At 37.0% G+C, this 15,862-nt stretch overlaps 1 protein-coding gene across 1 annotated transcript; it reads left to right on the top strand.

Moving 5' to 3' along the window:
• Nucleotides 1–12,405: 12,405 nt before the first annotated feature.
• On the top strand, nt 12,406–15,756 carry LOC115426160 (nuclear factor interleukin-3-regulated protein-like). Its single transcript, XM_030144159.1, has 2 exons — nt 12,406–12,554; nt 13,256–15,756. Exon 2 carries the CDS (start codon nt 13,348–13,350, stop codon nt 14,578–14,580), a length of 1,233 nt encoding a protein of 410 aa, XP_030000019.1. The 5' UTR covers nt 12,406–12,554; nt 13,256–13,347; the 3' UTR covers nt 14,581–15,756.
• Nucleotides 15,757–15,862: the final 106 nt, after the last annotated feature.

The following is a 15,862-nucleotide window of genomic DNA, read 5'->3' as shown; positions in this document are numbered from 1 at the left end:
CTTAGTGCTTTAATCACAGCTTGATATACGCATGTGAACTAATCCAAATACTTAATGGACAGAAATAATCTTTTATCCTCTGAGAAAATCCTCACATACCAACATATGAATCCAAAACACTTCACTAGTATGTCAGAAATGGTCACAAGGCTCCATTAGCAATAACAGTAAGATTATTTTTGCGCAGCACTGCAGAGTAACATGGGATTTAGAGGTGAGATGAGGACAGAAATCCAACCTCTAGTGCCTTGAACAGAACAACTTCTTTAACAAATCCTCTTTTTACTTCCACTTTCAACTTCCACCTTTTGTGTTCACATCTCCTGTTGCAGCCACTGAACATATAGAAGCATTATGCATTTACAACATGGATTCTCTATTATGAGCATTGAATCAGAATGAGGGAAAAGGTCAAATGTCTAATTACGTGTGATTAAGTCAAAGCTATAAGCCTGAATAATGCATGAAGACTTGTTTGCACCTAATTGCTGGTGATGATGATCAGCTAAATATTCTGCTCTAAAAAGTGATAAAAAGGAAAAATGCACCCAGTGATGACAACAATCTCCCCATGACAGACGGTCTCCATCATGAAACTGTTTTAATGGGGACAAACATATAATTAGATTCCCCCTCTTTTTGTTTTCTTCTGTGGAGATATACGTATTTATCAGAGTGAACATGTGGGGAGGACATTCAGGGACATGTTTAATCCAATGAGTGGAGAAATAGAGATTGTAGAGATGAGCCATCAGCATAGCTTTTGTTTTGTTTAAGTCTTCTTCACCTTTTTAACCTCTTCTTTTCATATCTTATGATGTAGGGATCGGCTACATAACAAGATTATGTCCGTTCTAGGAATCAGACGAGAGATATTTGAACAGCTGAACTTGTGCTAACTATTAAACTGTTAAGTTATTGAATTTCCTCATTTTGCATTTATTTCAGTTGTTGCTGTGTTAACTTTTTGTGGACTTTTCTTGGAGGTCAAAAGACATAAAATGAACACATAATTATTACATCCCATTCACAGAGGAGTCTAGATGTATTCTGAAAAGCAATTAAAAATAAAATCAGTGATTTGTTAATTTGCTTGAGAATGAGAGTGAGACTGAAAACGTCTATCGACAAGTAACACTGTTGTGTCAGATTTCACAATTATTTGATTCATCTGTAACGGGCATCATAGGAGCATCCACCAAAAGGTTAGTCTTGGTTTAGGATTAGGATGGATCAAACTCAACCTTTAAAAGATAATTGTCAGTAAAAAAAAGGATATTTCTCAATGCAAGAGTGCAACACATTTACAAAATTTCAATTCAGCATGAGAAAATATCATGCTATCATTAAGAATATCACCACATGGGCTCAGTTACTATCACTTTACACTGCATCCAGAAATACAACCCATAACTGTATTACATGGTTCTGATGAGAATCACCTCTGAGCTCTCATGATCCAAGCTCATCTCACCTGTGGAAAAGCAAGTTCTGTGGAGGCACCAGCTTGGAACCAGTTCAGCACTGGTTCTAGCACCAGCACCAAACTAGTACCAGGTTCTTTTTGGTGGAAAAAGGGTGTCTGATGGACATGTGCGAGACGAGTCCATGCTCCAGTTTATTTGTCAGACATGAAAAGACAAAGCAGACTGTTATCAGTGAAAGGTGCTGAATCATCTGTGATGGTCTGGGGCTGCATCAGTGTCCACATGGCTAAACTGCATATGTGTGAAGAGACCATCAATGTGAAGATATAGATTGAATTTTACAGTGCAATATACTGTTGAGTTGACATCTTTTCTGTAAGGTCTGTAGCTATTTTGATGATACCTCGTCTTGTTTGCAGTCCACATCTGTGTCCTATTGAAAATGTATAGACATCATGAAGAGGACAGTCAGACACCAGCCAACACAGACTGATGAGCAGCTGAAGTTTTGGAAAGAGCAAGAATGGGAAAAAAAAAATACACCTGCAAAAGAGTATTTATATTTACCTCCACCAAGAAATGGTGAAGGTTATGTTTTCATTGGGGTTTATTTGTTTGTCTGTTTGTCAGCAAGATAACTCAAAATGTAACAGAAGGATTTTGTGAAATTTTCAGGAAATGTTGATACCGACAGAAGGAACAAATGATGAAATTTTGGTGGTGGTCAGCGGGGGTGGGGGTTGATGAATTTTTCAGGAAATGTTAATACTGGCACAAGGAACAAATGATTAAATTTGGTGGTGACTGGGACACACACACACGCACACATATACACACCCATCTGCCTTGGCGGAGGTCTGCTCTCTCCGAGTGCTTTTCTAGTTATATTCATATTACATTCATATATTTCTAAATCGTGTACTTGCTATTTGTTTTCTTTATGCTGTTGTCCTTTTGTTGTCTGGTTGTGTGTAAGCATCTGCAGAAGTGACACACAAAACATTTCACTGCACGTTGTATAATGTATGATTGTGTATGTGACAAATAAAGCTCATTTGAGTTGCAATCTATGTCCATATTTCCCAGGTGACTAAAAAGCATGATAGAAAGGAGAGATGTAACACAGCGGTAAACACACCAATATCCCAACTTCTTCAGTGTGTTGCAGGCATTAACATTTACATTTACTTATCTTTCCAAGACGCAAATAAATTCAATGAAAACACTGAAAATCCTTATTTGTACTTTTTCAGTCAAAGACACAAGGACATTAACAAATTACACATTTTAGTTTTCTATACATGTTACAAAATGTAGCCACCTCTCTGGAAAGAGGTTTGTATTTCCTAAATATTCTAATAGATAAGAGGGTATATTTTGCTGATGTATTTCTGCTGATATAGCTTCAATGAACTGTCCTTTAAATTACAAGTGCTACATTCATTACATTTTTAGTCTGTACATCCCTGCAGGCAGAGAACCACTGAAACATTCAGTGAATTGCTCCTACTGTGTCAACTCAACAGAACAACAGTATCCATAGGCAAAAACCATGTAGAAAACACTGTGTGCAAACTGCACCCACACACAGCTGTACTAATGCACACCATTCACTGTGTAGCATATTGTTACGTTAATATTTCAGCAGCTCTTCCTCTCCACTGAGCATCTATAAATGGATTTTCCCTGCATTATTAAATCCTGTTACTTCAGGACACTGCTGACACCAGTCTTCATTTACCCGTTCCTCTGTAAAGGGCACAACTGAAGCCTGCTGCAGTTACCCTGTTCATGTACAAAGACACACTGGCAAGCGTCCAAATGGCAGTGATTTCTCGATGGCATTCAACTTGTTTGGCATAATAAAGTACTGTACCAACTCTGACTCTCAGTGTAACTAAAGTTAGGTTTATATGAATGTGTGGTATTATTGACTATACTGTACTGTTTGTTTGCTGTTACACAACCTCACATAATGGGGATGTTGGCCCGTTGTCCAAAAGCAAGAAGAGGATTAGAGTGGTGAAAGCCGCTGCTGTACTGAGGCTGTTGAGAGGGACTGTGTGTCCAAGTGGATCGAGGCATGTACAGACCAGAGACAGGGGGCAGAGTGGGGAGGAGGGAGGGGAGGGATGAGCCCAGTCTCCTGATGTGAACTTGAAAGCTCACACAAAGTCAAACAAGGCCACTGTCCACTCTGTGCACAGGCTGGCGATTATATTCTGCCTTTGTTTTCAGAGATTTTTATTTTTTATTTTTTATTTTATTTTTTATTTTTTTTATTTTATTTTGAACATGCAAAGAAAATAAAACAAAACAAAGCAAATTAAGACATAAACAAAATAACATTTAAATGGACAGAATCTATCTTCAAGCACATACAAGTCTGAATTTTGCATGGTCGAAAAGGAGTAGGAAGAAGTATAAACTTATTTAATCCTACCCCTCAGGCCTTTTGCACCTAGAGATCTAACAAAGTTTCACATACGCATAAATACTCATGCACACACTGATTTGTACATATCTGTATTTAGGAGGACCCTCATCGACATAATGCATTTCAAAAACCCTCCGAGTTAGCAAAAATAGAATCGACCACCGCTCTAAGAAAAATGGTCTAAATCAAAGCAGTGGAGATATTTTTAATGAGCAGTTTGTAAGGTTGCACTGGTATGAGATTTTCATAGTACATCAGCTGCATCACATCCAGTATATTATTACCGTTTACTGTTTGTCCATCAATTTAAATTTCAATACCACTGCATTGATTTTCTTGAAACTTGGTACAAGTGTTGGACATGAACCACTGTTGAATGCCATGAATTTTGATGTAGATTTACAAAAAATGGGCAGAGGCTAGAAGAGGCCAATCTGACAAAAACACAATTCTCACTTTCTTGTGATTATAGGTTAATTGGTCAGTATCTAAATCTAATGTAATGTATCATTATGTTTATTCTGTTGTTTTACTTGGTATTTTTATTTCACTGTTTTGAATTGTACAGCTGTTTTTATATCTTTTTAATCTATTCTTGTATTTTTGTCTATCGTTTTGCTTTTTTATTCTTCTGTATGACACTGTTTTAATTGTACAGGTGTTTTATGTCTTTATTCTTGTATTTTTTTGTAATTTTGTTTTGTTTTTTCCCCTGTAAGTCACTTTGGAAAAAGCATCTGCCAAATGCATAAATGTAAACTTACATGTAAATCACCCATTGGTGTGAATGTGACAGTGATTGGTCGTTCATATATATATGTCAGTCTTGTGATGAACTGATGATACAGTATGTCCGGGGTGTACCCCACCTTTGCCCACTGGTAACTGGGATTTGGCTGTTCAGAAAATGAATAAGTATATATAAGGAAAAGTAGGAGAAACATACTTTCTGAATACATCTTTAGAAATGCATAAATAAGGACGATGATTAACAAAAATTGGTATGATGACGTTATACATTTGCAGATTTCCAACAGTATAACCTAAAACAGCATGAAACCCTGGAAAAAAGTCCTTAAAACTTAATGCATATTGAGAATAACCCCCCTGACCTAACAGTTCTAGCTTTTAAAATCAATTCACTATGTTTGTCATGTGGGTTTTCTCCTAAAAAATTCATAAAACCTGTCTATGAGATTAGGGCACGTTTACTCTCAAGTAAATTTCTTAGATTTGACAAACCTCCCCCGAGAAAACAGAAAAATGACTTTCTGAATTACAATATCAAATCTTTCCTCTAAAATCACCAAAACGACATCACTTCCTGATCCTCACAAAGGCACAGCACAAGAGCTCACATACATTGTTCTGACATGAACATAAGCCATGGTTATATAAGGTACCGTACAAAACCCATACACAGACACATGCTGCAAAAGAAAATGCTGTTGCGCAATCACCATTTATTATGGCCACCAATATCAGATTAAAAGCAGTATCTCATGTCTCAAAGTCCAGGTACAGACCCTGGACTTGGACAGAGGTTTTTCAGTTGCTTGTTTGATGGTCGATACAGATTGGGTTCATTGGTACTGATGTTGCTATTATTTGCTGTGAAAGCATCAACCTTCAGAACAACAAATCACTGGTGAAATGTGATTAGGTACATTCATTTCAGTCTTTATTTACTTTTATATTTATTTTCCCCTGCATCTGAGAAACAAAATATTTAGCCACTTTTCACATTACAATTTCTCATCTGCTTCTCATCCAGTGAAAATAATATTTTTCTGAATGTGCTAATTTGTTGTTTTTGTTCGTTTTTTGATAAACTGGTGAATGAACTGTTTCCTTTATGGACTGAGAACATTTTCCTCCTGAATATAAATGAATCCTCTCAGAAAGAAGAATGTGTCTAAAAAGAAAAAAATGTTCCAGTTTTTATGGGCGATAGTGTAAATACCCAGTTGTGTAAAGCCTTCGTGTTGGAATAAATCTGACTGGTGGGTAACTCTACTGCAACATCTAATCAACATACAGCTAAACATTTCTATTGTTAGTAGGCTAGTGGTAGTAATCTAACTCTTTGACTGCTTGTTTCTGTCCTAATACACTAAAATTATAGTATTTTTTCTCATATCCATTTGCTGTTGTGTTGTGCTTGCATTTCTGGGAAAATACACGGACAACCCTGAAAAAAAAATTAACACTGAGAGTCAAACTGTTTCTTTTCACAGAACTGTAACCTGTTTTCTCCCTCTGTTTGTCACTGCCATTAGTAGCATGTTTAAACTGGTCGAAGGTCACTGAATCAGGTTAGTACAGGTGAGGACATACTAACCTCATTTCCAGAAATTTGGTACATTTTCTAAAATGACCAATTTAACTATCCTTTTTAAACAGAAAAAAGGTTGGATTTCAAAGCCTGCAACTCAGAAATGGTTTAGACGGAGACAATGTTTACCACTGTGTTTTTTTTTTTGTTGTTTTTTTTTTAATAACTTGTGTTTCAAGCGTAATTTGTGTCAATTCTTGTTATTTCCAAGACTGGAGCTGCTCACCAGTCCAAAGTAGCCATTGTCTGATTTTATTTTTCATGATGTCCATACATTTTCAGTTGGAGGTAGATGTGAAATGCGGAACTCTGTAACAATGAAGCCACGCTATTGGACCTGGAGCAGAATGAGGCCTGGTATCATCCTGCTGAAATCATCACAGACATCAGGGACTTCCATCAATGGTCCTTTGACATGTGCAGGTCAGCCATGTGGACACTGATGCAGCCCCAGACCATCACAGATACTGGGAAAGACTGACATTTGTTGCAATTCTGCATATAAATATATTCTTTTTTTTAGCTGATACATTTCTCTCATGAAGGTCAGCATTAAGTGTTCGAAGCCTCAGCTCATCTTTGCTGAGACTGGTCCTTTGATGGATACTCCCGTCAGGTCCAATTACAATCCTGTCACATTATTTATTGACCTCCTAATTGCAGACTTCTCAGATGAATTTTGTCTCTGTTGTAATGTCAGTAGAAAGTGCTGCAAGCATAATAAACAACAACAACATAAATAAATGCATACATACATAAAGTAATAAATAAATAAATTGCATAAATAACAATTATTTTCAAAATACTATTAAGTTGTATGGTGAGAACATTAAAAAATTTTTCTTGTATTTTTGTCACTCAACCCACAAAAACCCAGCATTATTTTTGTGGCAGTTCCCAATTGATTTTTCCTCTCTATTTAACCTTTCTTTAAGTGATTTATCACCATTTAGCATAATATTATACTCTGTAGTTTGCATTTTTACAGAGAAAATCATGTATTTTCCTATATTTAATTGACTGATCATATACTTTAATCATCATGCTGATATTACATTTGAGGGTTATTATATCAAATACAGAGAAAACTGAAGAAAAAGTAACTTTTTCATCAATACATATCATTAACTGAACATAAAACAAGTGTCTCCATCCCCTGTCATAGATCCAACTCCATGGGTTTTACTGGTGAATCAATGTTGTAGAAGATGACTGTTTCCACATTCACTACGAAGCCTCTGAACATCCAAATGGGTTATATCTGATGACCATGAAAGAAGAAAAACTGTATTTTTCACCAATTATTTACATGTATTGATAGGATTATTGGATTAACAGGTATTTTAAATTTTAGAACAGTAGAGGGTTTTGGTCGCAAATGGATATTTGAGTCTTTATGGGTTAATAATAAATACCATCAAGTAATTTCAGTGACATGCTATTATTATTGTAATTACTGTAATATTGTAATTATTTACATGGATTGATAGGATTAATGAATCAGAAGTTATTTAACATTTTATATTGTCGATGCTTTTGGTTGTTCATGGCCATTTTGGGTCTTTATGGGTTAAATAAAAATTCATACAAATGAGGAGAGGACAGCTTTTTAGGTTTACTGCATTTTTGAGAATGTTCCATCTTTTCTGTAAATGGTTAGCATAAGCATAAACAACAAAAAAAAAGGGAAGTTTGAAGCCGCTGTGTTTAGGAGAAACTGATGAGATTGACGGAAGGACGGGGGTTCAGTGTATAGTTTTTTTCCCCATGCGGGGAGGAAGTATTTCTGTCCACCAGATCATTCTCAGAACAATGTGCCTTTTTTTCTGAGCAGCCTCACCCCATCTGAACTTCCAACACTGAGTAGAGCTCACATGCTCCGTGTGTGTGAGTGTGTGTATTATATAACAGCTCACTATCAATGGCGTCATTCCCTCTGCACCATATGACTTTCTTTACATTTCCTATTTGCAAACATGGTTGTATTTTTATCTTACAGGTCAGGTAACACTCTGATTACCTGCTTTTGCTGTTGCATAGAAGTTATGTGTATTCATTGGAGGGGGAGGACATCCACACCACTTTTTCTGTGTAACACTGTTACCTTGAACTCCTCTTTGTGTGCTCACGTGAAAAGAGCTAACTGGGACAACTGAGGCCACTGATGTATAACAGCTGCCAACATAAGTTTCAGATGACCTCATTTGGATTTGGTTGCTGGGTGCAGGTACATGGAATAATCAAAAGAATGAAAACACTACGTCATAACAGTAACAAATAATCTACTTATAACTTACACCTCGAGGTTCAACTTGTTGTAACTCAGCTGGGGTTGTTTCAGCTCAGATTTTCGTGCATGCTTTTCTTGACGGATTATATTAGATTATATCAGAGCAGAAACTGATGTAAATGTGAAATGTACCCTGTGGCGCCTAACTCTGCTGCCTCTGTATTATTACATAGTCACTGTCAAGCAAAACACAGAACACAGCTACAAGAGGCATACTACAACACCAAATAAATATGAAGACAAAAACTATATCCAGTTGGAACAACAGTCTTAAACAAACCATGGAGGATATTTCCCAAAGGGATGTATTACCAAAAGAGATTCAGATAGATTAAGTATCTTTTTCTAAGTCACGTTTTATCAAAGATGCTATTAAATCAGTTATATGGTGATTAAAAAAAAAATTTTCCTTCAGTTTGCGTTCATACTTTTTCTTCTCATCTGTCATTTGTCTTTGTAGCCTTCACTGCAAAAATTCTGTCATTCAGTTGACCTGTAATATTATTCAATATATTTAAAGCTCTCAAAACAATTCAGATGTATTGTAAAAAGTTATTTAAATGTGCCTCCAAAATGATTAGATTAAGCTGGATTTATAAATGTTTTACAATAATTATTTTAGATTTATGCAATGCCTGGATATTTTTACCCAGATTTATTAAGGCTAGGTAATCCAGGGGTGGTGCTAAGCAGAAGTGGGGCAATGCAACAGAAATGAACACACTGACAATATTTATCAAAAGTTTTTGATTGTAATGTTTGGATGAATTTCCATTTCATTTTAGTGGGTTTTATTCTAACCTTAATTCATACCCTTGTCTCCTAAGTGGCATCCCACAACCTTAACACTTTATATTAACATGGAGGCAGATAGCTCAGTGGTGTTTGCTTCATTCTCCATTAACCTATGCACAGGTAAGGAGGAGACTAAACAGAGGTGTAACAGGCTGAACATGACTAAACTCTGTAACCTGTGGCCTTTGGAGCAGGTTTATCATCTGCTTCATACTGATTCTGTGTTCTGGAAAATATCAATGTATTACTTAGGCTACTTGGCCTTGGCCTCACAACCCAGCAAATATTATGAAATTATATTAGGACAAAAAAATAATAGCAATTCTGATTGGGTCCAGGGTGCAGAACTTAGTGACCCACGGTGATTCTTTAATCTTCCAGTAAGCGTACCGCCTCTTGTCACCTGCTTGACAAAGGTTTTCAGAACCACCAGGAAGTGAAGATATGCACACAAAAATGAACTAAATACAGTTGAAACAACTTCAGCAAATATTGACATGGACTACAAGACACAGAGCGAGTATTATATCATTAAAAATGTCAAAATTTCATGTACATTTTTGCTAAAGGGTCAAGTCACGTGGTTATGTAGGGAGTGCCCGACTACATTTTATACTGTAATTCAAAAAGTATTTAAGATAGAGACATGAATAATACATCATTTTAAAGGTATTAACTAATACTTGAAGCTCATAAAAAGAAAAACAAGATATAGTGCCATCTTTTGCCATAAAAATTTTAAAAACTGCATGGTTATGTAGGGAACAAAAATTAACATCTAAATTTTCCTTTTTTTCTAAACGTTTTAAAATTGCGGTTGCAAGTGTCTCCTAACTATGAAAACTTGCTGAGATGTTCTTTAAGGCGTCTGTTTTGATAAACTATGGATGCATTTTTAATTTTTTAAATATAACTATGACTTATGGCAAAAGTTTTGAAGAATCCTAATTTTCTTGAAAATCCTTTTTTGGCAAAAAATTTTAATGGACTTAGAAACTCAAGATGTTATACTATTGAACTACAAAAAGTTTGAAATCATTAACTCAATTCTAATTTTTTGATTCAAAGTCAATAGGTGCATGACTTGACCCTAAGTAATATGTTTAAATAGCTCTTCTTCTTCATGTAATTTTAAGCGGACAGCGCCCCTGTTGTCCATATGGACTAGCCACCACTCCTAAAAGTTATGAAATGTATAAACACCCCAATAATGGCTAACTGAGCTAATTAGCTAGCTAGCTAAAGTATGACTGAAGTAATGCTAGCATCATCTGATGCAGCTATATTAAAATGATTATTGTGATTAAGCACAAATAAACTACTTGACAGAATGATCTAACATTTGTCAGTGTAACTCCTTAAACACACCTATGACAGAGCTTTCTGTCAATAGTTTGTTAATTTTTTGGTTGAATTATTATTATTATTATTATTTTTTTTTTTTTTTTCAATAAGTAATAACTCCAAATGTCTGGACTAGTATTACTAAAGCCTTTTAGACAATCCCAGTGGCCACTCCCTTAATTACACAGAATTTTGGCTTTGGGTAGTCTAAACAGATGAATTATATGAAAATTCACCCCATACATTAGTCACAGAGAGGGCAATGAACTATTGGGAGTGGAACGATTTATTGTCCACTGGACATTCAGTTTATCGCAGGTTCTGACACTTTCACATACGTCTAACTTTTCAGCCCTGGAGGCTGATCCATGGTGTGGACAGATGTTAAAGTATCATTGCAAATTAAATTAAATGAAATAAACTCATTAGCCAAGGGATTATGTCCTTCCAACATCATACCATCATTAAACTCTACAAACCTATCAAACATTCCAATGCTCTCTGTGACATATCATTATTACACTGATAATTGGGCTATATAAAACTGTATTGGCAGAGTAGAAAACTTTTAACAGAAATGTTATTTATTTTTTAATAATGCAATGTATGATGCCTCTAAAAACCTGCCAAATCAACACTGATCATGACCTGAGCCCTAACAATAAGTGCAAGGCAAATGGGACCTAATGTCTAACTAGATTCTTAGAAAACATTATTGCAATTCATAAATTTTTCAAGAAATCATATAGAGGGAAAAAAAAAGAAATTCATCTAAATAATTTCCACCGTAAAGAGAGTAAGATTTACATTATTTGAAATTTACATCGTTAGTTACAGTCAATGAATGAAATCAATGACTTTAACCCTTTCATGCATGATTTATGAGAACCTTAATAAAAAAAATAAATAAATAAAAAAAAATCCAAAACATGTGATTTAATTTTTTTTTCATCAATCTATTTTTCATGGAGTTACAAAAATGTCTACTCAGCTGGACACCATGTGTTTAATTTTAAAGGCAAAGAAATATGTATTTACTGATATACTGTGTGAAAACTATTTAATAAAAACATTTTAATACTGCTAATTTGATGTTTTCTCACATTTTAACATACTCTAATACTAGTTAGTATTACTTACTTCATTGAAATAATATGCAAAAAAAAAAAAAAAAAGTTTAAAAATGAAAAAAAAAAAAAAAAAAAATCCTGTTAATTACAATCTAATAACAATTTGCATTTTTTGCACTCAAATGTGTTACTGCAGATCAGATTTATGAAGAACAGCAAAGTTACAGTAATGGTAAGAATTGCAGTGTATGGGATGATGCATAAATGTCCACTGTGTTGGCTGATATGGAACTAAAACAACAAAATTCATGACTAAATAAGAGAACAGCTGTAGAATAACTGTCCACTGTAGTGACCAGTATGCATGAAAGAGTTAAAAATGTAGTCTACTAGTAATGTACATATCTAATGTAAACATTTTCAGTATTAAGATATTGCTATTTTCTCTACTTTATTTCATATGAAATTGTTTGAAATTAAATCAATAAATGACTCTCATGACAACATGATAATACTGCTGTATTATGGAGCCTAAATGTTGCCTTTATTATTGACAAATTAAGTCTCAGGTTTTGTTTTTTTTTAATGTTTAACAGCCTGTGATAGACACAGAGCACTTCGTTTTTATTTGTATCTATTGTTTTATTTCCGTCTTCGTCAGCTTCCCGTTAAGAGGAGGAGGAGGAGGGTCACACCGGGTTAGGATCCGACCCCAGCTGAACTGAACCGATGAGCGGGAGGGGACGCACCGACAGCAGGATGCGGAGCGTATGAAGCGCACACAAACCCAGTAGGAGACCGGATAGACTCCATCAACGACCGGGGACACTTTGGACAAAACCGAGCAGATCTATCTGTAAGTACATGTTTATTTGTTTTTTTAATCACCGACTCATTACCATTAAGGACGTTAGTGTTGTGTTTATTAAAAAATAGTTGCAAAGAAAGTTAATAGAGGCTGTTTTCTAGACGCACTTCAAATGAGAATGAGTCAATCAGTCAATCAATCAAATTTAATTAATATAGCACCACATTCCTAATAAAAGTTACCTCATGACACTTTACATCTACAGCTGGTCTAAACTAGACTCTCAACAAGCCAGTTCACAAACACCCAGCAGAATCCTCCAGGAACAAACACTGGGTGACAGTGTCGAGGAAAAACTTCCGTCTAACAGGTACAAACCAGGAGCAGACCCCGACTCTGGAGGATGTCCGTCTGCCTTCACCAGTTAGGGTTAAAGACAGAGGGTTGTTTTTTGGTGCATGATATAAAATAATTTCCATCTGTTTAGGATTTAGCAATGCTCATGACAAACTGGGAAAAAGCTGTCATGGTCATCTTAATGCATCCCTACCTTTCTATTTATGCTCTCGTCAAACACTTTCCCTACATTCATGTATCCTGCTTTAGTTCTTTTTTTAATGACTGGTGTAAAGCCCAGATGCTTGTCCTGTATATCTACTGTATTTGATCTAATACGAGTTGCTTATCTCTCATATTCGCTGAAACCTGCAGTCACTCCACCTCATGTATTTGTGTTTTTTCCCCACTAGGTGGTGCTGGTAACGCAGGATTCACCCTCAAGCACCCTCTCCTCACTGGACTCAGACCCTGCAGCATCCCATCAGATCAGAAGTATCTGGCCATGACGGGTCAGACTGCAGGAGGCGTCACCCAGGACCCAGCAGTGCCCTTGATGCTGAATGTAGAGGGACTGGAGTCCAGGCCTCTGGGCAGCGCCACGACCTTCAGTGATGAAGCCATTACCATCCTCGCCTCTACAAGCCAGCTGGCCAGAACCCTCTTGGGCCGGACCTTTGCCCTCAGTCGCAGCGAGAGCGTCAGCAGTGCCGAAGCAAAGGCTGGCAGCAGTTGTGACGAGGACAGCACCAACAGTGTGCGCCGCAAGCGGGAGTTCACCCCGAATGATAAGAAAGATGAAGGTTACTGGGACAAGAGGAGGAAGAATAATGAGGCAGCTAAAAGGTCCAGAGAGAAGCGGAGGGCCAATGACCTGGTCCTAGAGAGGCGGGTTCTGGGTCTTCTGGAGGAGAACGCCCGCCTCAGGGCTGAACTGTTGGCTCTGAAGTTTCGCTTTGGTTTGGTAAAGGACCCATCTGAGGTCACCATACTGCCACTGTCCACAGCCCTGTGCACCAACACTACACCTAACAACACACCTTACTACCATCAACACACTGACAACCCCTCACAGACCACCACAGCGCAGGGCACCAGCACCCACCACATCCAGCCCCCCCCACAGGGTTCCTCGTATACACTGAGAGGAGCTGGACCTCCGTCAAATCATAGTGTATCCGAGGAGTCTGGGGTGTTATGTAACTCAAACATAGATAGCCCTGTGTTTTTTGATGAGACACTAGGAGGGCCTTCTCTAAGAAATCAGGTGGAAGACCCACAGGGCTGCCACGCAGGTCCACTGGAAGTCAACGAGGGACCCTACATGACCAGACTGGACTCACCTGAAGGTTTGAGGAGCCTTCCACACAAGCTCCGCTTCAAGGCACCGAGTAGTGACGGAGGGGAGGTGTCTCCGACCTATGACAGCAGGTGCGGTGGCCCACCTGTAGCCACAGTGGGACCAAACATCCAGATGAGGCAACATCAGCAGACAGGATCAGACAGTAGGACGGAAAACCAGCCTGCGTGGACCAGGGAAGAGGCCTGTTGTGGACTGAGGCAGCAGTGTCACACTCGACCTTTTGGATATTACAACTCCTCATCCCAGCAGAACTCGAGAGACATCAAGCATTCAACTGAGGACTTGGGTCTCAGGTCTCAGATCAGCTGTCTGTCTGAGGAAGTGGCGCAGCTCAAGAAGCTCTTCTCTCAGCAGCTGCTCTCTAAGATTGCTTAAAACCTGAACAGGAAGGATTTGAACCCACATCCTGAAGCTCACAGCATTAATTTCCAAGTTATATACGGTATCTTATGGACTGCTGATTTCACACAGTGTAGATGTTGTTACCGTGACAATGCTACTTCAATGTATATAAATTAATTAATGCATAACTAAAATGTCATGCAACTTCGAGATTATGAAGCTGTGGACCTGTACACATACTCCTTAATTCATAATTGACCCCTGAACTAAAGAAACATGAATAATCCTTGACACATATGTTGACTTTATGATGAATTGTTCTTTAGTGCTCTCATAATTTTCATAAAAATACTCAAATAACAAAAATATGGAGAATCTAAGACTTCTAATGATACATTGGCACAAATAATATGTTTCTGACTTAATGAAAATGGGTGTGGGGGGTGTCTATGATCATGCTTAGAAGAGTCACCCGTCATCCAGTGGACATCCAGGAATTAATGACTACAAAATGGCTTCTGTGGAGTCATAATGGGATTAAAAGTTGCCATTTATTTCTAAATACTGAACTGAGCAGGCCAGAAATATTTGAGGAACATGTCACATACTGTACAAAAAACACAGCACACAGTCACTATACAACACTTGTTTCTCACGGTTTTCAGAACAAATATGATCATTCCAACTAAAACATTTGTGCTTGTCCTCTTTGCTTAATGTTTCAAGATATAATATGTAGCTGAGATTATTTTGTGTTAAATAATGTGCGCAATAATAAATATATGCTGATCCACAGAGGACACATGTATTAGCAATACATCTCATCTTTTTGGATAGTTTTGTATTGTGTTTGTTCACTCTGTCTGAATATAAAATGTATAATATATAATGCAGTGAATTCTACTTGTTACATAATTCACTGAAAATACTGCAGATATCGAAAATTTATAGACATGCTGTTATAGTTTGGTACAGCTGGTTAAAGATACAAATTAAGGATCTTTTTTGTTTAGTTCTCTGCATTTAGCTTTGATAAAATACTAGATCATATGGCTTTTACTGTGAATAGAAAATCTGCAGCTATTACAGCCTATGTGTATTCAATAGGATCAGCAAATTCATGCTAATAAAACTGTTAATAAAATCATTGTTCAGCCCACAGCGACTTAAATGCTAATGTACTTGTTCTGAATAAAATGAATGAAGTTAGCTCGTCCAGTTTTTTTCTGGTTGCTTAGGTACAATCTGTGACACTATTGTGAACTTTTTGACGCACACACAAAGAATCAACAACACACACTGAGGGTATGAAGGA

This window comes from Sphaeramia orbicularis, chromosome 1, assembly GCF_902148855.1.
Source record: "Sphaeramia orbicularis chromosome 1, fSphaOr1.1, whole genome shotgun sequence".
NCBI lineage: Eukaryota > Metazoa > Chordata > Actinopteri > Kurtiformes > Apogonidae > Sphaeramia > Sphaeramia orbicularis.
Note: the sequence above shows the minus strand (reverse complement) of the source record. Positions and strands in the feature narration are given on the sequence as shown.

Excerpts from the sequence above, each read along its gene's own strand:
- LOC115426160 (XM_030144159.1), top strand. The coding sequence starts at position 13,348 with ATGACGGGTCAGACTGCAGGAGGCGTCACCCAGGACCCAGCAGTGCCC.